Source organism: Stenella coeruleoalba, assembly GCF_951394435.1.
Source record: "Stenella coeruleoalba genome assembly, chromosome: 2".
NCBI classification, from domain to species: domain Eukaryota; kingdom Metazoa; phylum Chordata; class Mammalia; order Artiodactyla; family Delphinidae; genus Stenella; species Stenella coeruleoalba.
In genome coordinates this window covers 178,819,217-178,847,072 of record NC_137147.1, presented here as the reverse complement: position 1 = coordinate 178,847,072, position 27,856 = coordinate 178,819,217, and the positions used below count along the sequence as shown (strand labels likewise).

General features: G+C 41.2%; 1 protein-coding gene across 4 annotated transcripts in view; it reads left to right on the top strand.

Annotated features, from left to right (window-relative positions):
* Positions 1-27,856, top strand: part of NSUN6 (NOP2/Sun RNA methyltransferase 6) — a 71,155-nt gene that overhangs the window by 22,087 nt on the left and 21,212 nt on the right. For all 4 annotated transcript variants that reach the window (XM_079914403.1, XM_079914402.1, XM_079914401.1 and 1 more), the window contains 4 exons: positions 243-396; positions 11,194-11,275; positions 14,221-14,340; positions 20,005-20,149. In XM_079914403.1, coding sequence (XP_079770529.1) covers positions 243-396; positions 11,194-11,275; positions 14,221-14,340; positions 20,005-20,149 — 501 coding nt within the window. The remainder of the gene's footprint in view (positions 1-242; positions 397-11,193; positions 11,276-14,220; positions 14,341-20,004; positions 20,150-27,856) is intronic.

Here is a 27,856-nt window from a genome sequence, read left to right as displayed (position 1 = left end):
ATCTTTCTTTTCCTAGGGAAAAAAAAGCATCAGTTCGATTTATTGTTGGCAAACGTTTGAAAGTAAAAAGTTACATTTTCTATTAGGGGTTACAGTGAGATGGGTCAGTCTGCTTCATGCCCACTACTGATGCCCCTAGGCGTCCCCAGTCTTAAAGCTTGAAGACTTAAAGCTTAAAGAATTTTCACTATTCTGCTACAGTACAGATAGATCAGTGTGATATGATTTTCTTCTTTCTCTAGTTATGAAAGGTGGAGATGTTGTTTCCGTGTACTCTGATATTAAAGGCAAATGTAAGAAAGGAGCCAAAGAATTTGATGGAACAAAAATATTTCTTGGAAATGGGATTTCTGAACTAAGCCGCAAAGAGATCTTCAGCAGGTTCCCTGAACTGAAGTATGTCAGCAAATGCCATTTGGGGGAAATAAGCACCTGTGGTTCAAAGAAAATGAAAAACAACGTAAAAAATATATCTAGAAAACTTTAATGAGCAAGGGGGTTTTTAGTCCAGATATAGATGTGACTGCGTTAACTCTGTTTTCTATTAATGGAAATATACTTCACTGACCTTAAAAAAATTTATCTATCTGTCTATCTATCTAGCTGCATTATATGAATGATTTTTTTTTTTTAGTATAAATTCAGCTGGAAAATACTTTAACCCATATTGCCATTTTTGAGGGGGAGATATCCTTTTAGGTAAAAGAGTAAATGCTCAGGTTAAGGAGCCTATTGTATATTAAGTTGAAAAGTTTTGTATCTTTGGAAAACATTGCTTATCTTGATAAAGGATGAATTAGACCACCTCTCCAGATCTTTTTTTAACAGTCTGTGGGCAAAGAAAAGCTTATGGCTTTAATATTAAAAAGAGAAAAAATATTTAACTAAAAAATTTACCAGGAAACCAGTACTCACATGAATACTTGTGGTCCAAAATTAATGTTCGGACTTACACCGAATTAAAATCCAAGTTATGTTAAAATCATCTCCAGTTGCTACAGGTGCTGAATAAATTAAATTGGTGGACAGTCCAGTTACTTATAATTTTTAAAAATTGAAGTATAGTTGATTTATAGTGTGTTAATTTCTGCTGTACAGCAAAGTGACACAGTTATACATATACATTCTTTTTTATATTCTTTTCCATTATGGTTCATCACAGGATGTTGAATATGGTTCCCTGTGCTGTACAGTAGGACCTTGTTGTTTATCCATTCTGTATGTAATAGCTTACATCTGCTAACCCCAACCTCCCAGTCCACCCCCTCCCCAATCCCTGCCCCCTTGGCCACCACAAGTCTGTTCTCCATGTCTGTGAGTCTGTTTCTATTTTGTAGGTAGGTTCATTTGTGTCTTATTTCGCTTCGTGTTTTCAGGCTGTTTTAGGAATTCTGTGGACAGCTCTGTTACTCCAAAGTTGACAGCTGATGGAAACATGCTGAAAGCTGTGAATTTATCCTGCTCGGACAGAGCCACATCCCTGATTCCTGGGACAGTTTTTTATATTAAAACCGTTTGGATTTATAGTTGAAATTAATTCTTCTAAGGAAATAGGCTATTCTCTCCACCTAGAGATAGCGGTACTTTCCAAATGGCCAAGAACAAATACTGTCTTCTCCTTGGAGCGCCTTCTGAAGATTATGCATACATCTGCTGTGTTAACCTTTGGGTCTGTAATGGGGAGTTGATAGCTTGACTGCTTCCTTTAGCTCGTTATTAGTGGTACTTGCTTTATCCTCTTATTTGACGTGGTTCCAGTAACTGGGTCCACAGATTTCTGAGTACTGTTTTCTTTGTTGGTGGGAGTAGGAGGCAGCCATCTTTTAAGAAACTGTTGAGTTTAAAAAAAATTTTATTTTTTATTGGAGTACAGTTGATTTACAATGTTGAGGTAGTTTCAGGTGACAGCAGAGTGATTCAGTTATACGTATACACATATCTATTCTTTTCCAGACTTTCTTCCCGTGTAGGTTATTACAGAGTATTGAGCAGAGTCCCCTGTGCTATGCATGCAGTAGGTCCTTGTTGGTTATCCGTTTTAGACATAGTGATGGGTACATGGTAATCCCGACCTTCCAATCTTTCCCTCCCCCCACACCTTTCCCCTCTGGTAACCATAGGGCATTCTCTAAGTCTGTGAGTCTGTTTCTGTTTTGTAAATATGTTCATTTGTATAATTTTTTTAGATTCCACATATAAGTGATATATGAAATTTGTCTTTCTCTGTCTGACGTACTTCACTTAGTATGATAATTTCTAGGTCCATCAATGTTGCTGTAAATGTCATTATTTCATTTTTTTTAATGGCTGAGTAATATTCCATTGTATATATATGCCATATCTTCTTTATCCATTCATCTGTCAGTGGACACTTAGGTTGCTTCCATGCCTTGGCTGTTGTAAATAGTGCTGCAATGAATATTGGGCTGCGTGTACCTTTTTGAAGAATGAGTTCCTCCAGATACATGCCCAGGAGTGGGATTGCTGGATCATATGGTGGCTCTATTTTTAGTTTTTTAAGGAACCTCCATACTGTTTTCCATAGTGGTTGCACCAATTTACATTCCCACCAGCAGTGCAAGAGGGTTCCCTTTTCACCACACCCTCTCCAGCGGTTATTGTTTGTAGACTCTTTGATGATGGCCATTCTGACTGGTGTGAGGTGGTACCTCATTGTAGTTTTGATTTCTCTAATAATTAATGATGTTGAGCATCTTTTCGTGGCCATTGGTATGTCGTCTTTGGAGAAATGTCTGTTTAGATCTTCCCATTTTTTGAATGGGTTGTTTGTTTTTTTGAAATAGAGCTGCATGAGCTGTTTGTATATTTTGGAGATTAATCCCTTGTCGCATCATTTGCAAGTATTTTCTCCCATTTTGTGGGTTGTCTTTTCATTTTGTTTATGGTTTCCTTTGCTGTACAAAAGCTTTGAAGTTTCATTAGGTCCCATTTGTTTATTTTTGTTTTTATTTTCATTACTCTAGGAGGTGGATCCACAAAGATATTGCTGTGATTTATGTCAAAGAGTATTCTTCCTATGTTTTCCTCTAAGAGCTTTATAGTATCAGGTCTTACATTTAGGTCTTTAATCCATTTTGAGTTTATTTTAGTATATGGTGTTAAAAAATGTTCTAATTTCATTCTTTTACATGTAGCTGTGCAGTATTCCCAGCACCACTTATTGAAGAGACTGTATTTTCTCAATTATATTGTCTTGCCTCCTTTGTCATAGAATAATTGACCATAAGTGCTTGGGTTTATTTCTGAGCTTTCTATCCTGTTCCTTTGATCTACAAGTCTGTCTTTGTGCCAGTATCGTATAGCTTTGATGACTGTAGCTTTGTAGTATAGTCTGAAGTCACGGTGTCTGATTGTTCCAGATCCGTTTTCCTTTTTCAGGATTGCTTTGGCTATTTGGGGTCTTTTGTGTTTCCATATAAATTTTAAAATGTATTGTTCTGGTTCTGTGAAAAATGCCATTGGTAATTTGATAGGGATTGCATTGAATCCATAGATTGCCTTGGGTAGTATAGTCATTTTGACATTATTGATTATTCCAAGCCAAGAGCATGGTATATCTTTCTATCTGTGTCATCTTCGGTTTCTTTCATCAGTGTCTTATAGTTTTCAGAGTACAGGTCTTTTGCCTCCTTAGGTAGGTTTATCCCTAGATATTTTATTCGTTTTGTTGCAAGGGTAAAGGGGATTGTTTTGTTAATTTCTCTTTCTGATCTTTTGTTGTTAGTGTATAGGAATGCAAGAGATTTTTGCATATGAATTTTGTATCCTGCAATTTTACCGAATTCCTTGATGAGCTCTGGTATTTTTCTGGTGGCATCTTTAGGATTTTCTATGTATAGTGTCATGTCATCTGCAAACAGTGACAGTTTTACTACTTCTTTTCCAATTTGGATTCCATTTATTTATTTGTTTATTTTGGATTCCATTTATTTAGTTATTTATTCATTCATTCATTCTTCTCTGATTGCTGTGGCCAGGACCTCCAAAACTATGTTGAATAAAAGTGGTGAGAGTGGATATCCTTGTCTTATTCCTGATCTTAGAGGAAATGCTTTCAGCTATTCACCATTGAGAATGTGTTAGCTGTGGGTTTGTCATATGTGGCCTTTATTATGTTGAGGTAGGTTCCCTCTATGCCCACTTTCTGGAGAGTTTTTATCATAAATGGGTTATAAATTTTGTCAAAAGCTTTTTCTGCATCTATTGAGATGACCATATGGTTTTTGTTCTTCAATTTGTTAATGTGGTGTGTCACACTAATTGATTTGCGGATGTTGAAGAATCCTTGCATCCCTGGGATAAATCCCAGTTGATCATGGTGTATGATCCTTTTAACGTATTGTTGGATTTGGTTTGCTAGTATTTTGTTCAGGATTTCTTGCATGTATGTTCATTAGTGATAATTGGCCTGTAATATTCTTTTTTTTGTGGTATCTTTGTCTGGTTTTAGTATCACGGTGACGGTGGCCTTGTAGAATGAACTTGGGAGTGTTCCTTCCTCTGCAGTTTTTTGGAAGAGTTTCAGAAGGATAAGTGTTAACTCTTATGGAAATGTTTGATAGAATTTGCCTGTGAAGCCATCTGGTCCTGGCCTTTTGTTTGTTGGAAGTTTTAAAATCACAGTTTCAATTTCAGTACTTGTGATTGGTCTGTTCATATTTTCTATTTCTTCCTGGTTCAGTCCTGGGAGATTGTACCTTTATAGAAATTTGCCCATTTCTTCTAGGTTGTCTGTTTTATTGGCATAGAGTTGCTTGTAGTAGTCTCTTATGATCCTTTGTATTTCTGCAGTGCCCATTGTAACTTCTCCTTTGTCATGTCTAATTCTGTTGATTTGAGCCCTCTCCATCTTTTTCTTGATGAGTCTGGCCTAAGGTTTATCAGTTTTGTTTACCTTTTCCAAGAACCAGCTTTCAGTTTCATTGATCTTTCCTTTTGTTTTCTTCGTCTCTATTTCATTTATTTCTGCTCTGATCTTTATGGTTTCTTTCCTTCTATTAACTTTGGGTTTTCTTCTTCTTTCTCTAGTTGCTTTAGGTGTATGGTTGGGTTGTTTATTTGAGATTTTTCTTGTTTCCTGAGGTAAGATTGTCCCTCTTAGAACTGCTTTTGATGTGTCCCATAGGTGTTGGATCGTTGTGCTTTTGTTTTCATTTGTCTCTAGGTAGTTTTTGATTTTCTTTGATTTCTTCAGTGATCCATTAGGTTGTTTAGTAACATATTGTTTAGCCTCCATGTGTTTGTGTTTTCACAGCTTTTTTTCTTGTAATTTATTTCTAATCTCATAGTGTTGTGGTCAGAAAAGATGCTTGATATGATTTCAATTTTCTTAAATTTACTGAGGCTTGATTTATGGCCCAGCATGTGGTTAATCCTGGCGATTGTTCCATGTGCCCATGAAAAGAACGTGTGTTCTGCTGCTTTCGGATGGAATGCTGTGTACATAATCAATCAAGTCCACCTGGTCTAATGTGTCATTTAAGGCCTGTGTTTATTGATTTTCTGTCTGGATGATCTGTCTGTTGGTGAAAGTGGGGTGTTAAAGTCCCCCTACTATTACTGTGTTACTGTCGAGTTCTCCTTTTATGGCTGTTAGCATTTGCCTTATATATTGTGGCGCTCCAGTGTTGCGTGAATATATATTTACAGTTGTTATCTCTTCTTCTTGGATTGATCCCTTGATCATTATGTAGTGTCCTTTTTTGTCTCTTGTAACAGTCTTTATTTTAAAGTCTATTTTGTTTGATATGAGTATCACTACTCCAGCTTTCTTTTGATTTGCATGGAATATCTTTTTCCATCCCCGCACGTTCAGTCTGTATGTATCCCTAGATCTGAAGTGGGTCTCTTGTAGACAGCATATATATGGGTCTTGTTTTTATATTCATTCAGCCAGTCTGTGTCTTTTGGTTGGAACTTTTATCTACTTACATTTAAGGTAATTATCGATATGTATGTTCTTATTGCCATTTTGTTAATTGTTTTGTTTTTGTAGGTCTTTTTTCTTCTTTTGTTCTTTTCTCTTGTGATTTGATGACCGTCTTTAATGTTGCGTTTGGATTGCTTTTTCTTTTTTGTGTGTGTATCGTAGATTTTTGGTTTGCGGTTCCCATGACTTTTATATATATATACAAGATTGTTCTAAGTTGCTGGTCTCTTAATTTCCAGTGCGTTTCTGGTATCCGGCATTTGTACTCTCCTCACGATTGCTGCTTTTGATATCATATTTATGTGTGGATGATTTCCTACCTTTATGTTTGCTTTTACTGGTGAGCTTTTCGATTAGTAATTCTCTTGTTTCTAGTTGTGGCTTTTTCTGTTCCGTCTGGAGAAGTTCCTTTAGCATTTGTTGTAAAGCTGGTTTGGTGGTGCTGAATTCTTGTAGCTTTTGATTGTCAAATCTGAATGAGAGCCTTGCTGAGTAGAGTATTCTTGGTTGCAGGTTTTTCCCTTTCATCACTTTAAATATATTGTGCCACTCCCTTCTGGCCTGCAGAGTTTCTCCTGAAAAATCAGTTGATAACCTTATGGGGATTCCCTTGTATTTTATTTGTTGCTTTTCCCTTTTTACTTTTAATATTTTCTCTGCCTTTAATTTTTGGCAGTTTGATTAATATGTGTCTCGGCGTGTTCCTCCTTGGGTTTATCCTGTATGGGACTCTGTGCTTCCTGGACTTGGGTGGCTGTTTTCTTTCCCATGTTAGGGAAAGTTTCAGGTATTATCTCTTCAGATATTTTCTCAGGTCCTTTCTTTCTCTCTTCTCCTCTGTGGCCCCTATAATGTGAGTGTTGGGGTTTTTAATGTTGTCCCAGAGTCTCTGAAACATTCTTTTTTCTGTTCCATGGCAGTGTTTTACACCATTCTGTCTACCAGCTCACTTATCCATCTTCTTCCTCATTGTTCAACTCTGTTGTTTAAATCTCTTGGCTCTTTCTTAAACATTTCTTGTATCTTCTTGGTCTGTGCCACCATTCTTTTTCCGAGATCTTGTATCATCTTTACTCTCACTACTATGAATTCTTTTCCTGTCTCCACTTCACTTAGTTGTTCTTCTGGTGTTTTATCTCGTTCCTTTGTCTGGAACATATTCGTCTGCTGTCTCATTTTGTGTAACCCTGTGTTTGCAGTCCCACAGGCTGCAGGATTGTAGTTCCTCTTGGTGTGTGCCACCTTGTGGGTGCAGCTGGTCTAAGTGGCTTGTGCAGGCTTCCTGGTGGGAGGGACTGGTGACTACCCACTTGTGGGTGGAGCTGGGTTGTGGTGGGTAGGGCATGTCAAGTGTTGTGTTTAGAGGTGGCTGTGGATTCAGGAAGACTTTAAACAGTCTGTCTGCAGATAGGTGGGGCTGTTTGTTTTTTGTTCCCACCCTGTTTGTTTTTTGGCCTGAGGAATCCCAGTACTATATCCTAAGGGCTGTTGGGTGGGGTCAGGTCTTGGCTTCAAAATGGTGGCCTCCAGGACAGCTCATGCCATTGAGTGCTCCCCCGTACCTCTGCCACCAGTGTCCTTGTCCCCACAGTGAGCCGCAGTTGCCCCCTCCCTCCCCAGGAGACCCTCCAAGACCAGCAGGTAGGTCTGGCCCAGGCTCCTATGAAGTCACCTCTTTTTCCCTTGGGTCCTGGTGTGCATGAGACCTTGTGTGCGCCCTCCAAGAGTGGCGTTCCTGTTTCCCTCAGTCCTGTGGAGTTCCTGTGATCAAGCCCCACTGGCCTTCAAAGCCAAATACTCTGGCTTCTCCTCTTGATGCCAGACCCCCAGACTGGGGAGCCTGACGTGGGGTTCAGAACTCCCACTCCTGTGGGAGAACCTCTGTGATATAATTATTTTCCATTTTCTGTGTCACCCACCCAGCGGGTACGGGATTTGATTGTATCCTGAACGTGCCCCTCCTGCTGTCTTGCTGTGGCTTCTTCTTTGTCTTTGGAAGTAGTATATCTTTACTGGTAGGTTCTGGCCCTTTTTTGTTGATGGTTGTTCAGCAGTTAGTTGTGATTTTGATGTTTTCATGAGAGAAGGTGAGCTCTGGTCCTACTGCTTCTCCATCTTGTTAGGAAACCAAGAAACTGTTGATTGTTAAACTCAGCATTCAGGTAGGCCATTATGATTTCTTTCTCTGCCTATGTGAGAAAAAGTGTGCTTCCACAGCAAAGAAATGTGGCATTTAGACACCGTTTATTATTTATATTCTTTTAAAACTTAGGACCAACTCTTTTAACAGTACATTTGTACAGTCAGTGAATTTGTGCCCTTTGGTTTCTTGAATGCCAGCTGAGTTGAATCATTAGTAGACTCAGAGATAGATTAGTTTACTAACAGATTGTTCATCCTATGGGGTGTTATATTTTGCAGTATTATGTGGAGATATATGGTACAGAAATAGTTGTAAAGGAAACATGTCAGCCCATACCTGAACAATAACTGGCTTAAATTATTTTGTCACGTTACTTTAAATACTGTACAGATGGACACTCTTGTGCTGGTAGGCGTGGTCAGAGGGAGATAGTGCAAGGGGAGCCAGAGCTTGAAGCACTGGTGGGAACTGGGTTAGGAAGGCAGGTGTATAAGTGTTCGTTTCAGTGTTTTGCAGAGGACTGGAGCCCTGCAGGATAGAGTCACTTGAGCGATGATTCAAGGCATTCAGTAGTGGGTCTAGATGCTTGCACTGGGGGCAAGGTGTTGATCAAGGTAAGTGCCCCAGTTGTCTCAACAAAGGACTGACTTTTGAACGTGAGGCAGTGACATTTCATAAGTTTCTTTTGTGTATTTTCTGCTCAGGGGCAAGAACTATTTAAGAAGTGGTTTGATTTGATCCTGACTGGAGCAAGGACGAGGCTTAACTCTGATGAAAGGTGCAGATTTGGAGATACCAAGTGTTGCACAGATGAGTGAGGGTAAAAGGCATGGGAAGAAGAAGAAGGAGTTAACATTGGTAGTCAGACCCACTGCAGTGACGGTCCACAAATGCCTGCAGAAATTATTTCACTCTTAAGGGTCAGCATAAACTTACTCTGCTGTGGCATAATAAGAAATACATAAATAATTGGATCTAGGTCCCGGGTTGCTGGCATACAGCTCCCAAAGCCCTTGGGATCTCAGGAGCGGTAAGAGTGCCTCTGTACCCCCGCCCGGCAGCTTCAGCACGGGGCTGTTGGCCGGAGCAGCCAAGCACGTGATCAGAGGGTGGCACGTGTGCCTCATCCCAGGCCTCCGGGAAAGAGAGAGGGCATGGAGACTGAGCTAGCCACCAGTGCCCGTGATGTAATCAGTCATGCCCATGTGATGAAACCTCCCTAAAAGCCACTGAACGAGGGGCTTGGACAGCTTCCAGGTTGGTGAACACATCTAGGTTCTGGGAGGGTGGTGGATCCATGCCCCCTCTCACGCCTTGCCCGACGCATCCCTTCTGTTTGGCTGTTTCCTCAGTTGTATCCTTCATAGTAAACTGGTGACCGCAAGTGAAGTCATCAGTTTTTGTTTCTGTTTTTGTTTTTTTACAGAAAAGAAAGTCAAACTTATTTAATGAAAAACTAGAATTAATAAAAATTAGCAAATACACACACACAAAATATACACACACAGCAGCACTGTGTATTGACTCACACAGGGGAAAAGCAGTGAGCCAAGACCTCTCAACATGGCTTGTCAGTTAAAGAAAAAAATACCCAAACACACACACACGCATGCGCACACAAAAAAACAGAACAGAAAACAAGAACCCAATATTTTTCAGCAGTACACTCAATCTACAACCAACACAAATTCAGAATTATTTTACAATGCTTCCTTTCTTAATACAAAAGATGCCCATCTTGGGTGTGTATATATATATATATATATATATATATATTTTTTTTTTTTTTTCAGTGGTTTACTGTTGACTTATTTTTAAATATATTAGTGTTACTACATGTGACTGTTTCCCGTATTTAATAGCCTTTCCTTTTATTTACCTTCATGTGCCCCAAGCTTCCGGTTGGTAGGCAGACAGGTAAATTGTTTTCCTGAGTTCTGTGAGTTATCCTGGTGAGTTGTCGAAGCTGAGGAGGGAGTCTAGGAGCCTCCAAATTCATAGGCAGTCGGTCACAAGGCCAGGTCGCAGCCTGGGAGGTGCAGCTGGCACCTGGAGCGGGGCCAGTCTTGTTGAACCTGTGGATTCTGATGATGACCCCAGGCAGTCTGTCAGAAGTTAAGTGAATTGTGGGACACCCACTTGGTGTCCAGAGAGGTGGAGAGTTGGTGGGTGAGAGAGAAGCCCACACGTGTGGTGTCAGAAGTGTTGTGAGTACGTCACGTAGGGTACACACGTCTGTGTAGGTGCTTCTTTGCCACGGTCAGTTCATAAACTCCGAACTTACCTACGTGCTGTGTCTGCGGGCCCCGTTCTCCTTTCCGTGCCCCTGTAATCCCTGAACAGCACGTTGACTTTCCCGTCTTCTCGCTCGCTCTCGTGGCCTGTGCAGCTGGCCACGCTTGGCTTTTCTCTAACAGTGTGCTTGTGTACCTCCTGTCCCCTTGGACAGCCTCTCTGACTGCGAGGTTTGTCTCAGTGGATCCCCGTCCACCAGGCCATCCTGGGCCCTGGCCCTTCCTGCTCCGATCAGGTCCACTGCCACTCACAGTTGGGGACAGAGGTGGCAGAGGTCATCCTGTGGATGGTGTCAGTACTGGGCAGTTACTCCCTAACGAGATGAGAGGGAAGCAGTGTGGCACGTTTGTCATGGCTTATTACCAGCATGATTCTTAACATATGTTTTTATTTTTCATACAAGTACCGAGCATAGTGCCTGGCAAACTGAAGGGATCACAAAATGTTTGTTGAATTGAAAGGCTCATCACAGTTACCAGAAAGATGAGAATGCATCAGTGAATAAAGACTCAGATGGTCTTCACTTTTTAGTCCGTGCAGATCTCTAAAGGAATGCAGTGGTGCTCAAATGAAAATTTTATGTGACTTTATCCTTTTTAGTGCTTCCAGTGGCCTACTCTACTGTGGGTAAAAATCCAGAAACACTTCACGGGAATACTTTAAAGTATTTTGGTGTTGAGTAAAAAAGGTTTTAAAAAGGCATAACATCTTATATTTGACTTGTTACTTGCGTATATTCTTAGAAATGGAGATTGTGTAGATCGTCTAATTTATACTGAGTAATGTTAGATTTCCTGTTTTTCAGAGGCATTGGCGTAAGAATGACAGACCCAGTGTATCTGAGCCCCTCATTTGACAACGTACTGCCTAGCTACTTATTTTTACAAGTAAGTATTTGTAAAAGCAAAATACTTAGTGACACTGAAATATACTTCAGCGAATTATTTGAAATCTAAGGGTTTGTTTTTTCGCTTCTATTAACTTTTTTTTTTTGCAGTGTATTTATGTTTTCTGATCTACCTTTGGTTAAGTAATAAGGAAAAGCTTAGTAAGCACTTTCTCTTTTTCTCAAGTGATGAACTACCTTTTCTCCCTTCATTTGCCCAGCGGTGCTTATCGTAGGATAATAAGCACAGTACGTAGGGTGAGAAGGCGTGCGCAGGGTGCTGCCGCGACTCCGGCTCACCCTTAGGAAAGGAAAGCCTCCACCGTGTGAGACGGCGGGGTCTGTGTCATTTCTTTCGGGCACCAGTTCTGAGCTGTAGTTTGAGAGCTTCTTCCTGAATGTGCTTTCCTTCCTCTTTCCTACCCTCAAGTTTAATAAATATGGTTGTACTTTTCTCATTATAAAATGTCTAATTGCTGTAAAAAAAAAAAAAACAACCTACTTAGTGTAGCTTATTGTAATGATTGCTTTCCATTTCCACTATTAGCCCCTAAATAAAGCATGCATTTGCTATACATGGAAGTGTTCCATGTGTAAGTCTGAGTGAGATTCACATGGTTTACTACTAGCAGATTTTGGTCAGATGGTTATCGATTGCTGTGATATAACAAGTAATTTATTTTCCGTTGTCCAGTTTATGATGTACTTTCATGTACATTAGCTCATATGATTTGTTACAGTCTGCTTGTTAGGTGGCATTTTTATTATTTTATTATTATTACCAATGTAACATGAAGATACTGAAGGCCGAATCTGGTCAGGTTCTTGAATAAGGTCGCACAATGGGTAGGTAGTAGCATCTGTACCCTAACTTAAGCGTAGATGACATTTGCTTTCTACTCTGATTAGTATGTAACCAAAAGTCATTTTATAAATCCAGAGGTTAATTCTGGGGTGAACAAATAGAAAAACAGATTTACATTTGTCCTCTGATTCTACATTAGTGATGATGTAAGCCGTTAGGATGCATAACCTAATATAAAGTCACACACGGTTACGTAGAATCTTCAGTAGTCTCTGCCAGCCTTTTTTATTACTTTCTATCTTTTATTTAATTTTTATTTTTAAATTTTTTTTAGAGAAACAGTTCCCAAGAGTGCTTTTCTTCTTTTTTTTAATTAATTTATTTTATTTATTATTTATCTTTGGCTGTGTCGGGTCTTTCTTGCTGCACACGGGCTTTCTCTAGTTGCGGTGAGCAGGGGGGCTACTGTTCGTTGCGGTGCCCGGGCTTCTCACTGCGGTGGCTTCTCCTGTTGAGGAGCTCGGGCTCTAGAACACAGGCTCCGTAGTTGTGGTGCACAGGCTTAGCTGCTCCGTGGCATGTGGGATTTTCCCAGACCAGGGCTCGAACCTGTGTCCCCTACATTGACAGGCGGATTCTTAACCACTGCGCCACTAGGGCAGTCCTGCCAGCCTTTTAAAAAGTGTGGTGTTGTGCTGGGCTCTTCGAATATATTATCACAAGCCTGCACTGGCTGTAACTGAAGAACACTGATACCAGTTCTTGACTTGTGAAGATGAGGTAGTTCATAGGGTGATTGGCTGAATACCTTGTAAGCCCCAGAGTTAGGCAACTAATACTTTGTCCATTCTGTGCGATTATTGAAGGTACTTTACAGAGAGGTAGAGTTATATACTTGGGAAAATCCCTGGTGAAATTTGTGGGTTTTTTTTTTTTTTTGATGCCTCTTGCCTTGGCCTTTCTCTGGAAACCATTATCCCCAGATCTGTACTGTTACTTGTTTGCAACAGCTAACGTGGAAGCTTCACATTGTGGGTTCCTTGTTGAGGAGAGGAGGTTGTAAAGGGCTGGTGATAATTGATTATTTCTCATGTAGCAGTTGAAGTTACACAAGGATGTACTTTATAAAGTTAATTGGAGTGTCGCACACAATCATTAAAATTACGAATGTGCAGTATTATTTGGTTTTTCAAAACCACAAAGGAAACTTTTGATTTGTCTGACCACAATCCACAGAACTGCAGAAACACCTTTGATGTCTTTCACGATTGAAATGATTGACAGTGAAAGGTTTAATACTTAAATATTTACAACAGCTGTTTTCAGTTATATTCTAGTTGCATTCTAGGTTATCTGGAATCAAAAATGGTGCTCCAAAGTTGATCTTTTCATTGCCTGGTTTCTTGGAAATAATTGATTTAAAAGCCAGATGAGGTTGGATAATCTGAGAGCTTTAAATACATGCTGCTGCCTGGACTCTACCACGTGAATGGGCTTTAGTTGGTCTGGCTGGGGTGGGGCCTGGGTCAGGATGCTGAAAAGCTCTCCCAGGTGGTTCTAGTTTGCAGCTAAGGTTGAGAATGGCTGTAGCAGTAGCAAGGGTGCACAGCTAGCTGCATGTTAGAAGCACCTGGGGAGATCTTAAAAACACTGATGTCTGGCCCTATTGCCAGAAATTCTGATTTAACTATTCTAGATGACTGCGCATTAAAAACAACAAAAGACAGAACTCACCAGGTGATTCTGTCGTGCAGCCAGGATTGAGAAATACTGTAGAGAAAGGTAGTAGATGAAATTGTTTTAGGGAAACTTTGTCATCATTTAAATATTTAATGAAGCCTCTTCACTGGGACTATTTCATGCTTTCAACTGATTGCATACCAGAAGGTTCTTAACGTATTACGTTGGATTGGAAATTGCTGTCATCTTTGGCCATTACGTTAACGTTATCTTTGTTAGGAGTGAAGCGTCACTGTCATCTCTAGATGGAGAACCACTGAATCTTCAGTGGCCACATACGTGTTTTAGTGTCTTTATATTAGAGTTCAGTTTTTAATGTGTCGTGTCTTTACGTCCTCTGATTCTGAAACTTAAAATGATCTTGAGTCACTGATAACAAATTAGTTTTTTTTTCCTTATAGAATTTGCCGTCTGCTGTAGTAAGTCATGTTCTGGATCCTCAGCCTGGAGAGAAGATTCTAGATTTGTGTGCGGCCCCCGGAGGCAAAACAACACACATTGCAGCGCTGATGCGTGATCAGGTGAGGCCGTCTTGGTGCAGAGCTGCTCTTGATACACTGCATGTCTCAGTGATGGAGGTGGAAGTATGTGTGACTTACGGAGCATTGTACAGACATTCATAATCTGGTCAATTTCGATTCAGCCAAAGAGAAGGCCGCTCAGTGATGTCATTCATCACATATTAAGTTCAGTAGACCATTGTTATTTGGGAAGACTATCTCAAGACCTTCTTGAACCCCAGATTTGCCTAATACATTTATGGAATAGAATTTTTCCCTCAAATGATTAAGTCTAAATGAAACATTTAAGAGATCTTTTCATGTTCTTAATTACAGGACTTGACACTTTTTAAACTATTCAAATAAATTCTACCACTGAAAGTTAACTTGGCAGCCCGTTATTAAAGTGTCCAAATATATATTGTTGATATATATGCAAATATAAAGATGATAATAAATATATTGGGTTGGCCAAAATGTTCGTTCGTGTTTCTCCATAAGATGTTTTTGGCCAACAGAATACATGCACACGTACTGAACGTCTACATGTGTCTGTGTTCTTCTTGCCTTGGGGTTCGTAAAAAGCATGATTTGGCTTAATTAGTAAAGCCTGCTTCATTGTCACAAAAGAGAAGTCTGTCCTTGGATAACTTTAGCTCAAATGTTACTGCTTTTCCTATGTATGCATATTTGCCGATGTGTTTTCTTGCATCGTGCGCTAGTTTTATCTGTGTTCAAAGCTGTGTGGCCTTGTAACCACTGTGCTTCAAATGGGATTGTTCAGCTTGAGAAGGATATGGCCAGTTGATGCTATCCTTCCCGTTTGTTTCAAATTCTGTAAAACCAAATGGTTCCTAAAATGTTTGCACATGCTAGTAGCTTCACCTACAGTATATTTCTTGATCTGGAGTCAGATTTTAATTGATGGACTGATTAAAAAAATACTGATTTATTCTTACTGTGTGCCAAGTACTGGCGTACAGCAATAAACCATAGTGACCACAGTTTCCTTCTTCATGGAGCTTACGTTGCAGTAAAAGGACACAGATGAGAAACAAATGAGTGAGTACAAGATAAGGCATATATAACTGTGGGAGGGGTATGGGATTGGGAACACTGGGGAAGGGAGAGTGAGTTTGCAGTGGGTGGCGAGGGAGAAGCCCACTGGGAAGGTGGCATTTAGGGAAGACTTACAGGTGGGAAGAATGTACCAGCGAGAGGAGACGTAAGTGCAAACGCTCAGGCTGGACGCTGCCCGACTTGCTGGGGAAACCGGGGTCGGGGGAGGGACCGTGGTAGTTTTGCGGCATAGAATAAGTGAGGAGCAGGGTGGGGGAGGGGGAAGAGATCAGAGAGTGGGGGCCGGGGCATGGGCTGAGCAGCTTAGCGGGCTCTTCCGGGACTTCACGTCCGCTCCAGCGATGGGACGTCCTTGGAGGTTTGGGGCAGAAGAGCGACATAAGCTAGCGTGCTCCTTACCTTGGCCGCGTTGTTGCAGACAGGCTGCAAGAGGGCAGCGGCGGAAGCAGAGAGACCGCTTAGGAGACAGCAGTTCAGGGGCGTCATGGAGGTGGTAAGAAGTTGGTCGGATTCTGGGTGTGTTTCGAAGCTGGGGCTGTTAACAAAGAGCTGCTGGTGGATTGGACGTGGGTTGTGAAAATGAGAGGCCAGCGCAGCGTGACTCCTTAGGTGTTTGGCCAGAGGACCTGGAAGGATGGAGCAGCCGGGTCGGGAGGGGCACGTTTTGCAGGGAGAGATCAGCCGTTTAGTTTGGGTTATACTGCAGTGCGGTCCCATTAGACATCCAGGAGGTGGCGTGGAGCAGGCAGTGGGGTAGTTGAGTCCAGGGTGCAGGAGAGAGGTCGGGACTGGAAATGGAGGTCTGGAAGTCGTCAACACGTGGATAAAACATGCGAGGCCGTGAGGCTGATGCGGGCGGAAGAAGTAGGGGAGGCCGGAAGGCGAGCCTTGAGGCTGCGGTGCGCCGACGCTCGGGGCTCGGGGAACCAGGAGGAACGGCCACCGATGCGGCAGGACCACAGAGGCCCGTGATGCCCTGGGCGCCGCGCCAGGAAGGGGTCGAAAGGGGACGGAGCAAGCAGCTGGGTGAAACGTCCCGGCGGGGCCAGTGAGGTGAGGCCCGAGAACCCCCTCCCCGTGGACTCATCACCTCGTGGGTGATGGCGGTGAGTGGAAACGCCTGCTTGGATGGAAAATGAGAGGAAGCGAAGAAAGTGAATCAGGACAACTCCTTTGCGGGGGCAGGGCACGTTTTTACCGGAGGGCAGAGAAATGGGGCAGCGCTTGGAGGGTGGACTCAGGGAGCCCTTCTTCAAAGATGAGGGAAATAGCAGTGCATGCTGATGGAGAAGAGCGATTAGAAGGGGAAATTGGTTACCCCCGAGGGAACGGGAAAATGGCTGGAACAGGATCTTGGGGTAGGTGAAATGGGACAGGATTTGATGCACAGTGGCTTTAGATGGTGGCATGAGACGGTTTATCCGTGGAAGTAGGAGGTAGGGCCGAGGCTATGGGCAGAGGTGTTGGTGGACTGGTACACGTGGTGGGAGACTGGGAGTTGGCTTCTGGTTGTTCCAGTTTTCTCTGAAAAGGAAGCAGGGTCTTCAGAGGGGAATGGGGATGGGGAAGGGGAAGGGCAAGGCAGGGGGTCAGGGGTTTGAGAAGACAGGAAGTGTCGATCTAGGATAAGGAGTGAGGATGGCCTACGGACGCGTCATGAGAATTCAGTTGTGCGCCAGGGCCCCATGAGTACAGCAGTCATGGATTTAGAGTGAGATGAGTTGGGCTAGTGATGTGCTCTTTGGCTGCGTCGGGGGGATAGACAGGAGGTTGGTGAAGGCCTGGGTTTAATCACAGCTGAGCTTTTGTCCCTTGGATGTGCGAGAAACAGACGCACGTGAGTTGAGGATGTATATAAGGGAGTGTATGTAACGTGCCGTAGAATCTCAGCTGGGGAAGAGCAGAGCAAGGACACAGGAACAGTGAGGGCCGTGTGTCCGTTGTCACTTTTCTAATTTAGCTCAGATTTATACAGCAGTAAAAATGCTTATGTGCCTAGGAAACTCAGCGGTTTTCTTCCTAGTACTAATTTATAGATAAGAAACAATTACCTACTGAGGTAAGACTTTCTGGCATGGAAACCTCCATGAGGCTGATTTAGCAAAAGCCTTTCTGCTCCAGCTAATTTGCCTGATAAAAGATACAGTATTTCCCACTCTCGCAAGTGCCAGATGTTGGACTTTTATCAGGTGATACGTTTTTGATCTATATTTGATGACGCTTAGGACTGTCAAGGTATTTACAAGCAATCTTGCACAGAAAATAGTTGGAAATTGTACTGTGTCAAGGATGAAATTATAACTTTTCCCTTTCATTAGTGTAGATAACTTTAATTGTCCAAAGACTTATGATGAAAGTTGTCATTTCTTACACATTCATATTTGACACTATTAGAATTTCTGAAACATTCACAATGTCACAAACGGGGATAAAAATATATAAGTATAAAATTTTATATTTTCAGTAAATACGCTGAAGGCCTAAACCTGTCATCTCTGCACGATAAATGTGCGTGTGTAAAATCCATGCACTGTGTGCTCTCCGCATATACATAGACACTTGCAGTAGCACTAATATAACCTCAATGAGCAGCCTTCAATCTAAGAAAGATCTCCAATAGAAAAAGGTATTTGTCGTTTAAATATCGTGGAATTGATAGTCGTGGTTCATTAGAGGAGATACACTTGCCTATTGACTTACACTACTCTTTGTCAAAAAAGAATTTAAGGTGGTAACTAAAAAAAAACAAACAAAAAAACTCTTTAGGGAAAAAATGCATTAAATACCACCAGTGTGTAAAATGAACACAAAACAGAAGGGTTCATTTTATGGAATTGTGGTATTTAATGCAAATCATTTTTCAGTTTTCCTGAAAGCTCAAATGTAAAGATTATATGCTTTGAGGAAGTGATAATTATCCCCCTCACTTACGGTATGATATTTATTGTGTTTGCTTAAAAGTGTATTCACTCCGAGGTATTTTCTGCTCTCCAGGAGGAAGTCTTTCCAAAGAGAGGCTGGGTATTAGAGGCATGTGCATTCTCTGCTGGTTTTATAACGCGGTGTGAAAACAACCACACAGCCTCGGTGGCCCTGCATCCCCTCCGGAGTCTGGGATTCAGTCGATGGCCGCCAGCCTGACTGTGGCACCTGGTCCCTGTGGGGTGGCCGGAGTTTCTCATGGCCTTGGCTGGGCTCACTCACTTGGGTGAGGCTCAGGTCGGCTCAGCTGAGGCCACTGGAATGTCTTGCCTCTGGTCCCTGCATCTCTTGCCCTCCTGTGGGACTAGGGCACTAGCACAGCAGAGCGCAGTAGCTGAGGGCCAGCAGTGGCAGAGGACAAAGCAGAGCAAGGCCAGCGTTCCGCATCTCTCCTTGCATCACTCCTACTGTCATCCCATCAGCCAGTGCAAACCAGGTGGCCGAGCCCGACTCGGACCAGCCGGGTGTTGCAAGGTCAACGGCAGAGGGTGGGGATACATGGAGACTTGAAGAATTGGGGCCATTTAGGCAGTCTCGCAGCGGGCCAGCACCCAGGAACCTGAACAGAAATATTTGAGCCAGAATTGAATCCCAGATTTTGTTAATACTTTCAGTTTGTCATTGTTGATTTTTTTTGTTTGTAGTTAAGCAGAATTTTGTACTTTTGTAAGAGCAGCCTTCGGCCAGTGCAGTTTCTCCTTCACTGTAGTTGCAGTGGAACCTTATTCTGGTGGGTTTTGCCTACTTTTCCAGTTCAGCTCACTCGAAATGGTTTCCCTGTCCGTCGAGGTATTAACTGGAACTATGCCGGCCGCTAAACCTAGTGTCACATTCAAGAACACAATCAGCAAATCTTCAGTATTGTAGTCTATGCCGTCAATGCGTATGTCACAACAAGGAGGAACAAAAGCAAAAAAAAAAATACACTGAAACGTTTACATCACCATCTCTGCAGAACATTTCATAGTATGTTTTAAAATACCATGTGACTGTCACAACTCATTCACAAAACTGTAGCCTCTTGTCTTTATTGACTTTGACTTAATCGAAGTGTTCCCATGTAAAATTATTTTTGAACTACTACCAGTGCAGAACATTTGCTGTGATATACAGGCTTCTATTTTTCTGTCTTTAGTTGTCAGAATTCACGTGAATTTTGTTACATGTATGTATCTCAGAAAGTATTGGGATGAGGATTCATTTTTTACAAGTAACATTCATCTGTATCTCAGAGGACCAGAAGGCAAATGTCTCAGAACGTTAGTTGATGCTCTTCCAGAGGTGAGCAAGGCACATCAAATTGGCGATTTTTTAATATTTATCTCAAATGGGTATTTTAAAGTTTCTTTAGAAGATTGCAAACGCTGCTTTTGCTTTTGAGTTTTGCGGATTAAAAGTAGATGGGTATTATAAGAAAATTATCTGGCAAGATTGTGTTCTTTAAAAGGTAAGACTTAAGTATTGGATGTAAATTTGATATTCATTTGGATGATGACTTCAGCTTTAAAACTAGGGGTAGGAGGAAAGTGGGGAAGACTATAATTGTCCGTTTTTCTCATTATTAATAACTTTCATGACTGCTTTGGATTTTCACTTTTTTATGTGTTTGTTTTGTTTTTTTAGGGAGAAGTGATAGCACTGGATAAAATATCCAACAAAGTAGAAAAAATAAAGCAGAATGCGTTATTGTTAGGGCTAAATTCCATCAGGGCATTTTGCTTCGATGGAACAAAGGCCCTTAAACTTGATATGGTTAAGGACACAGATGGTGAGTTAAATTTTATCTTTTCAAGGCTTTTATAATTGGCTTTACAAACAGATTGTCAGATTTTGCTACCTGTGTTCTAGCCCCTAAATATCCACAGGGCCTTGGCATGGATCTAAGGTATTTTGCTGTAATAGATGTCTTCTTGCTTTTCATCTCATCTTTGAATATCAAGTTTTTAATACAGAATCAAACCTCCAAGACTTGGTCAAACTCTTTGTTCTTAACCTATTTATTTTATTTTATTTTATTTTTTTATTGAAGTATAGTTGATTTACAGTGTTCTGTTAATTTCTGCTGTACAACAAAGTGATTCAATTATACATATATATACATTTTTTAAAAATATTCTTTTCCGTTATGGTTTACCACAGGATACTGAATACAGTTCTTTGTGCTATACAGTAGGATCTTGTTGTTTATCCATTCTATATATAAAAGCTTACATCTACTAACCCCAATCTCCCACTCCATCCCTCCCCCAACCCCTCCCCTTTGGCAACCACAAGTCTGTTCTCCATGTCCGTGAGTCTGTTTTGTAGATAGGTTCATTTGTGTCATAGTTTAGATTCCACATTTAAGTGATATTATATGATATTTGCTTTCTGACTTATTTCACTTAGTATGATAATCTCTAGTTGCATCCATGTTGCTGCAAATGGCATTGTTTCATTCTTTTTCTATGGCTGAATAGTATTCCATTGTATATATGTACCACATCTTCTTTATCCATTCCTCTCTCAGTGGGCATTTAGGTTGTTGCCATGTGTTGGCTATTGTGAATAGTGCTGCTAGGAACATAGGGGTGCGTGTATCTCTTTGGATTAGAGTTTCCTCTGGATATATGCCCAGGGATGGGATTGCTGGATCATATGGTGGCTCTATTTTTAGGTTTCTGAGGGATCTCCATACTGTTCTCCACAGTGGCTGTACCAATTTACGTTTCCGCCAACAGTGTAGGAGGGTTCTCTTTTCTCCATATCCTCTCCAGCATTTGTTATTTGTAGAGGTTTTAATGATGGCCATTCTGACCGGTGTGAGGTGGTACCTCATTGTAGTTTTGATTTGCATTTCTCTAATAGTTTAGCAATGTTGAACATCTTTTCATATGCCTACTGTCCATTTGTATTTCCTCTTTGGAGAAATGTCTATTTAGGTCTTCTGCCCATTTTTCGATTGGGTTGTTTGTTTTCTTTTTGTTGTTGAGTTGTTTGAGCTGTTTGTATAATTTGGAAATTAAACCCTTGTTGGTTGCATCATTTGCAAATATTTTCGCCCATTCTGTAGGTTGTCTTTTCGTTTTGTTGATTGATTGTTTGCTTTGCTGTGCAAAAGCTTGTAAGTTTGATTAAGTCCCATTTGTTTATTTTTGTTTTTATTTCTGTCACCTTGGGAGACTGACCAAAGAAAACATTGGTATGACTTATGTCAGAGAATGTTTTGCCTATGATCTTTTCTAGGAGTTTTATGGTGTCATGTCTTATGTTTAAGTCTTCAAGCCATTTTGAGTTTATTTTTTGAGTATGATGTGAGGGAGTGTTCTAACTTCACTGATTTACATGTGGCTGTCTAACTTTCCCAGCACCACTTGCTGAAGAGACTGTCTTTTTCCCATTGTATATTCTTGCCTCATGTGTCAAAGCTGTGTGATTGACCGTAGTTCTGTGGGTTTATTTCTGGGCTCTCTGTTCTGTTTCGTTGATCCATATGTCTGTTTTTTGTCCCAATACCATGCTGTTTTGATTACTGTAGCTTTGTAGTATTGTCTGAAGTCTGGGAGGGTTATACCTTCTGCTTTGTTCTTTTTCTTCAGGATTGCTTTGGCAATTCTGGGTCTTTGATGGTTCCATATGAATTTTAGGATTATTTGTTCTAGTTCTGTGAAAAATGTCATGAGTAATTTGATAGGGATCGCATTAAATCTGTAGATTGCTTTGGGTAGTATGGCCATTTTTTTTTTTTTTTGCGGTACGCGGGCCTCTCACTGTTGTGGCCTCTCCCGTTGCGGAGCACAGGCTCTGGATGCGCAGGCTCAGCGGCCATGGCTCACGGGCCCAGCCGCTCCACAGCATGTGGGATCTTCCTGGACCAGGGCACGAACCCGTGTCCCCTGCATTGGCAGGCGGACTCTCAACCACTGCGCCACCAGGGAAGCCCAGTATGGCCATTTTAACAATATTAAATCTCATCCAAGAGCATGGGATATCTTTCCATTTCTTTGAATCATCTTCAGTTTCCTTTTTTAATGTTTTATAGTTCTCAGTGTATAAGTCTTTCACCTCCTTGGTCAGGTTTATTTAGTATTTTATTTTTGGGGGTGTGATTTTGAAAGGTATTGGTTTTTTGTTTGTTTTTTTTTACATTCCCTTTCTGCTATTTCGTTGTTAGTGTAAAGAAATACAGCTGATTTCTGTATGTTAATCTTTTATCCTGCTAACTTCTTGAATTTGTTTATCAGTTCTAGTAGTTTTTGTGTGGAGTTTTTAGGGTTTTCTGTATATAGCATCACGTCATTTGCATATAATGACAGTTTTATCTCTTCCATCCTAATTTGGATACCTTTTATTTCTTTTTCTTGTCTGATTGCTGTGGCTAAGACTTCCAATACTATGTTGAACAGAAGTGGTGAGAGTGGGCATCCTTGTCCTGTTCCAGATTTTAGTGGGAAGGCTGTCAGCTTTTCACTGTTGAGTATTATATTAGCTGTGGGTTTGTCATAAATAGCTTTTATTATGTTGAGATATGTTCCCTCTGTACCCACTTTGGTAAGAGTTTTTATCATGAATGCATGTTGAATTTTGTTAGATGCTTTTTCTGCATGTATTGAAATGATCATGTGGTTTTTGTTTTTTTCTGTTGTTGATGTGGTGTATCACATTGATTTGTGTATGTTGGACCATCCTTGTGAACTTGGGATGAATCCCATTTGGTCGTGGTGTTTGATCTTTTTTATGTGTTGTTGGATTCAGTTTGGTAATATTTTGTTGAGAATTTTTGCATCTATATTCATCAAAGATATTGGCCTGTAATTTTCTTTGTTAGTGGTTTTCATATCAGGGTGATGGTGGCTTCATAGAATGTCTTTGGGAGTGTTCCCTCTTCTGCAATGTTTTGGAAGAGTTGGAGAAGGATGGGTGAGAGTTCTTTGTATGTTTGGTAGAATTCACCTATGAAGCCATTTGGTCCTGGACTTTTATTTGTAGGCAGTTTTAAAATTACAGATTCTATTGATATTTCACTTCTAATGATCAGTCTGTTCAAATTATCTATTTCTTGATTCAGTTTTGGTAGACTGAATGTTTCTAGAAAGTTGTCCATTTCTTCTAGGTTGTTGAATTTGTTGGCATATAATTGTTCATAGTATTCCCTTATTTTTTTTTGTATTTCTATAGTGTTGGTTGTTACGTCCCTTTTTCATTTCTTATTTAGTTTATTTGGGTTCTCTCTCTTTCCTTCTTGGTGAGCCTGGCCAGAGGTTTGTCGGTCTTGTTTATTAACCTTTCAAAGAACCAGCTCTTGGTTTTATTGATTTTTTTTTCCTATTGTTTTTAATCTCTGTTTATTTCCCCTCTGATCTTTATTATTTCCTTCCTAGTGCTGACTTTAGGTTTTGTTTGTTCTTCTTTTTCCAGTTCTTTTAAGTGTTAACCTATTTGTTTTAGTTTCATATTACAGCTGAGAAAGCTGAGATTTGAGACAAACCTTTCAGTTTTATGATTCTTCATTTTTCATTTTTCTTGAGGAATTGGGGATATAGAGCCGGAAGGGAAAAACTGCCACATATCTTGTTTTGGAATAAAATAATACAGTAGTTAAATTACTCTATTTCTCTCTCTTTGTCTCTATTTTGATTTGGTTTCATAAAGTATTCGAGAAACTTGCATATTTTAATGAAGTAATTGGCATTAGTTTCTCTAGAATGTTCACTGATTAAAGATGCTATTTGATTCATGATGACTTTTTAAAAAATGAACTTATTTTTTTATTTTCTTTTATATTGGAGTATATTTGTTTTGTTGTTGTTTTTTTTTTTGCGGTACGCGGGCCTCTCACTGTTGTGGCCTCTCCCATTGCGGAGCACAGGCTTCAGATGCACAGGCTCAGAGGCCATGGCTCACGGGCCCAGCCGCTCCGCGGCATGTGGGATCTTCCCGGACCGGGGCACGAACCTGTGTCCCCTGCATCGGCAGGCAGACTCTCAACCACTGCGCCACCAGGGAAGCCCCTATATTGGAGTATATTTGATTTACAATGTTGTGTTAGTTTCAGGTGTACAGCAAAGTGATTTAGTTATACATACACATGTATTTATTCTTTTCCAGGATTCATGATGACTTTTAAAATGCCTGCTACATCAGTAGTAATGTGAAAATCCACATACCTTTAAGAAATTATTTTGTGACTTCTGCCTAATATGTAGTAAGTCACACGTGATTAAGAAGCCAAAACAAATGAAGCACATGGAATACTTGCCAGAAAAACAGGGACTATCCTGAAGAAGAGTGGGAGCAGGTCGGGTTGATTGCCTGATTACATGACAACAGTGTGTCATGATCAGTGGCTTGTCAGCCCTGAAGTGTTAGCCAGGGGTTTGCAGTTTATATCAGTGTGTAGGCTAGGGGGCTGTACCAGAGAGACCCAAAATACAGTGACTTAGAAAAGATAGAAGCGTTTTTTGGTTTTCTTGTTTATTTTTGTCTCACTGAAAAGTTAAAGAGGTGGACATCCAATGCTGGGAGCTTCATCTCTGGGTCCAAGACAGCTGTTCCAGTTTTTATTCCAGGGCGTAGGAAGGGACTGGGAGATGCACAAGACCTGGAAGTGGGGTGCATATCCCGCTGGCCACAACTTAGTTGTTTGATTAACTTAGCTGCAAGGGGGGCTGGAAAACGTAGTCTTCAGCTGTGTTGCCATGTGCCCAGTTCACACCATTTCTATAGAAGAAGAGGATAATTGTTATTGAAGAACGAATAGCAGTCTGCCAAAAGCTTTGTACTATTAAAAGTGGAGATGGGGCTTCCCTGGTGGCGCGGTGGCTGAGAGTCCACCTGCTGATGCAGGGGACGCGGGTTCGTGCCCTGGTCCGGGAGGATCCCACATGCTGCAGAGCGGCTGGGCCAGTGAGCCATGGCCACTGAGCCTGTGCGTCCAGAGCCTGTGCTCCGTAGTGGGAGAGGGCACAGCAGTGAGAGGCCCGCGTACCGCAAAAACAAAAACAAAAAAACAAAACAACAAAAAAAAGTGGAGATAGTGACTGTTTCCATTTTTTTCTTTTATTCATCAGTAGAATTTTTCTTCCTCCTTTAAAGTAAGTAAAAGAGCTTGAAAGCCTCTGAGTGGGTAAGTGAGATGCATAGTATAAGGTGCAAGGAGTGACCCAGTAGCTGTATGCTAGCATCATGCTATGTGGTAGTTTTCCTACACAATTTGTTCTGATTATGTTCTGTTGTTATCCACATCGTGCCACCACTTAGTGATGAAAACCACAGTAATCATTTCATTATTATTCTTCACAATTCTGGGGGCTGACCAGACCCTCAGATAGATGGTTCTTACTTGCAGTATCTCGTGCAGTTGTGGTCATGTGGTAGTGGAGGGAGATGTCATCTTGAAGGTACTCTCTTTCACATACACATCGGGAGGATGATGGTGGCTCTCAGCTGAGACCTCTCCACGTGTCCTGGATACTCTCAGCGTGTTGGTTGGGTGGGTTTCGAGGGCGAATGTTGGAATAGCCCCAGGCAGCAGCCATGTCCCCATTTATGACCTATTCCAGAAGTCACTTAGCATCGATTCTGCTGTTGCCCAGAATAAATGAGAAGTAATATTACATCCCACCTCTTGTGTCACTGTGGTGTCAGTGTCAGACTGTAAGAATGTATGGAATGGACAATATTGTGGCAGCCATCTTTGGGAAGTATAATTGCTTTCACAGCCGTAAAGTATTTTTATTAAAAAAGAAATTATTTATTTGGCTGCGCCGGGTCTTTATTTGCAGTGCGCCGGGTCTTTAGTTGTGGTACGCAGGATCTTTAGTTGCGGTGTGTGGGATCTTTGGTTGTGGCATGCGGGATCTTAGTTGCGACATGCGGGATCTGACCAGGGTTCGAACTCAGGCCCCCTGCCTTGGAAGCATGGAGTCTTAACTGCTGGACCACTGGGGAAGTCCCAGATTATTTTTATTTTTAGTCATACATTTTTATATGCATAGTGGATTGTTAGCTGAACACAGGACTACTGTAATGTGTAAAGTATTACACTTGTTTATCCTTTGTGGCCACCTTTACACACTTTGCTTCATAAAGAAGAGGCCCGTGGAAGCACAGCACTCTCTCACCCTCCTGGAATTGAGGCTTCGGGTCCTGCTTCAGTGCCATTTATAAGTGATCGCTGCTGCCTCCTTCTCCTGCCATCCCCGACTGCTGCCCCTACTCTCGACCCTGCCCAACTCTGTGTCAGACTTGCCGTCAGGCACTGCCAACTCTACATCCTGGGCCCTACCACATCTTCTTTATCCATTCTTCTGTAGATGAACATTTAGGTTGCTTCCATGTCTTGGCGATTGTAAGCAGTGCTGCAGTGAACACTGGGGTGCGTGTATCCTTTTGAACCATGTTTTTGTCTGGATATATGCCCAGTAGTGGGATTGCTGGATCATATGGTAGTTCTCTTTTTAGTTTTTTAAGAAACCTCCATACTGTTCTCCATAGTGGTTGTACCAATTTACTTCCCACCAACGGTGTTGGAGGGTTCCCTTTGCTTCACACCCTCTCCGGCATTTGTTTGTAGACTTTAAAAAAATTTATTTATTTGGTTGTGCCGGGTCTTAGTTGTGGCAGGTGGGCTCCTTAGTTGTGGCATGCGAACTCTTAGTTGCGTCATGCATATGGGATCTAGTTCCCTGACCTGGGATCCAACCTGGGCCCCCTGCATTGGGAGCATGGAGTCTTAACCACTGGGCCACCAGGGAAGTCCCTGTTTGTAGACTTTGATCATGGCCATTCTGACTGGTGTGAGGTGATAACTCATTGTAGTTTTGATTTGCATTTCTCTGATAATTACTGATGTTGAGCATCTTTTCATGTGCTTTTTGGCCATCTGTATGTCTTTGGAGAAATGTCTATTTAGATCTTGTGCCCATTTTTTGATTGGGTTGTTTGTTTTTTTGCCATAGAGCTGCATGAGCTGTTTCTATATTTTGGAGATTAATCCCTGTCGGTCACATCATTTACGAATATTTTCTCCCATTCTGTGGGTTATCTTTTCATTTTGTTGATGGTTTCCTTTGCTGTGCAGAAGCTTTTGAATTTAATTAGGTCACATTTGTTTGTTTTTGTTTTTATTTCTATTACTCTAGGAGATGGATCAAAAAAGATACTGCTTGAATTTATGTGAAAGAGTATTCTTACTATGTTTGCCTCCAAGAGTTTTATAGTATCCAGTCTTACATTTAGGTCTTTAACTCATTTTGAGTTTATTTTTGTGCATGGTGTTAGAAAATGTTCTAATTTCATTTTTTACATGTAGCTGTCCACTTTTCCCAGCACGATTTATTGAAGACACTGTCTTTTCTCCATTGTATAGTCTTGCCTCCTTTGTTGTAGATTAATTTTGATCATAGGTGCATGGGTTTATTTCTGGACTTTCTGTCTTGTTCCGTTGATCTGTATTTCTGTTTTTGTGCCAGTTCCATACTGTTTTGATTACTGT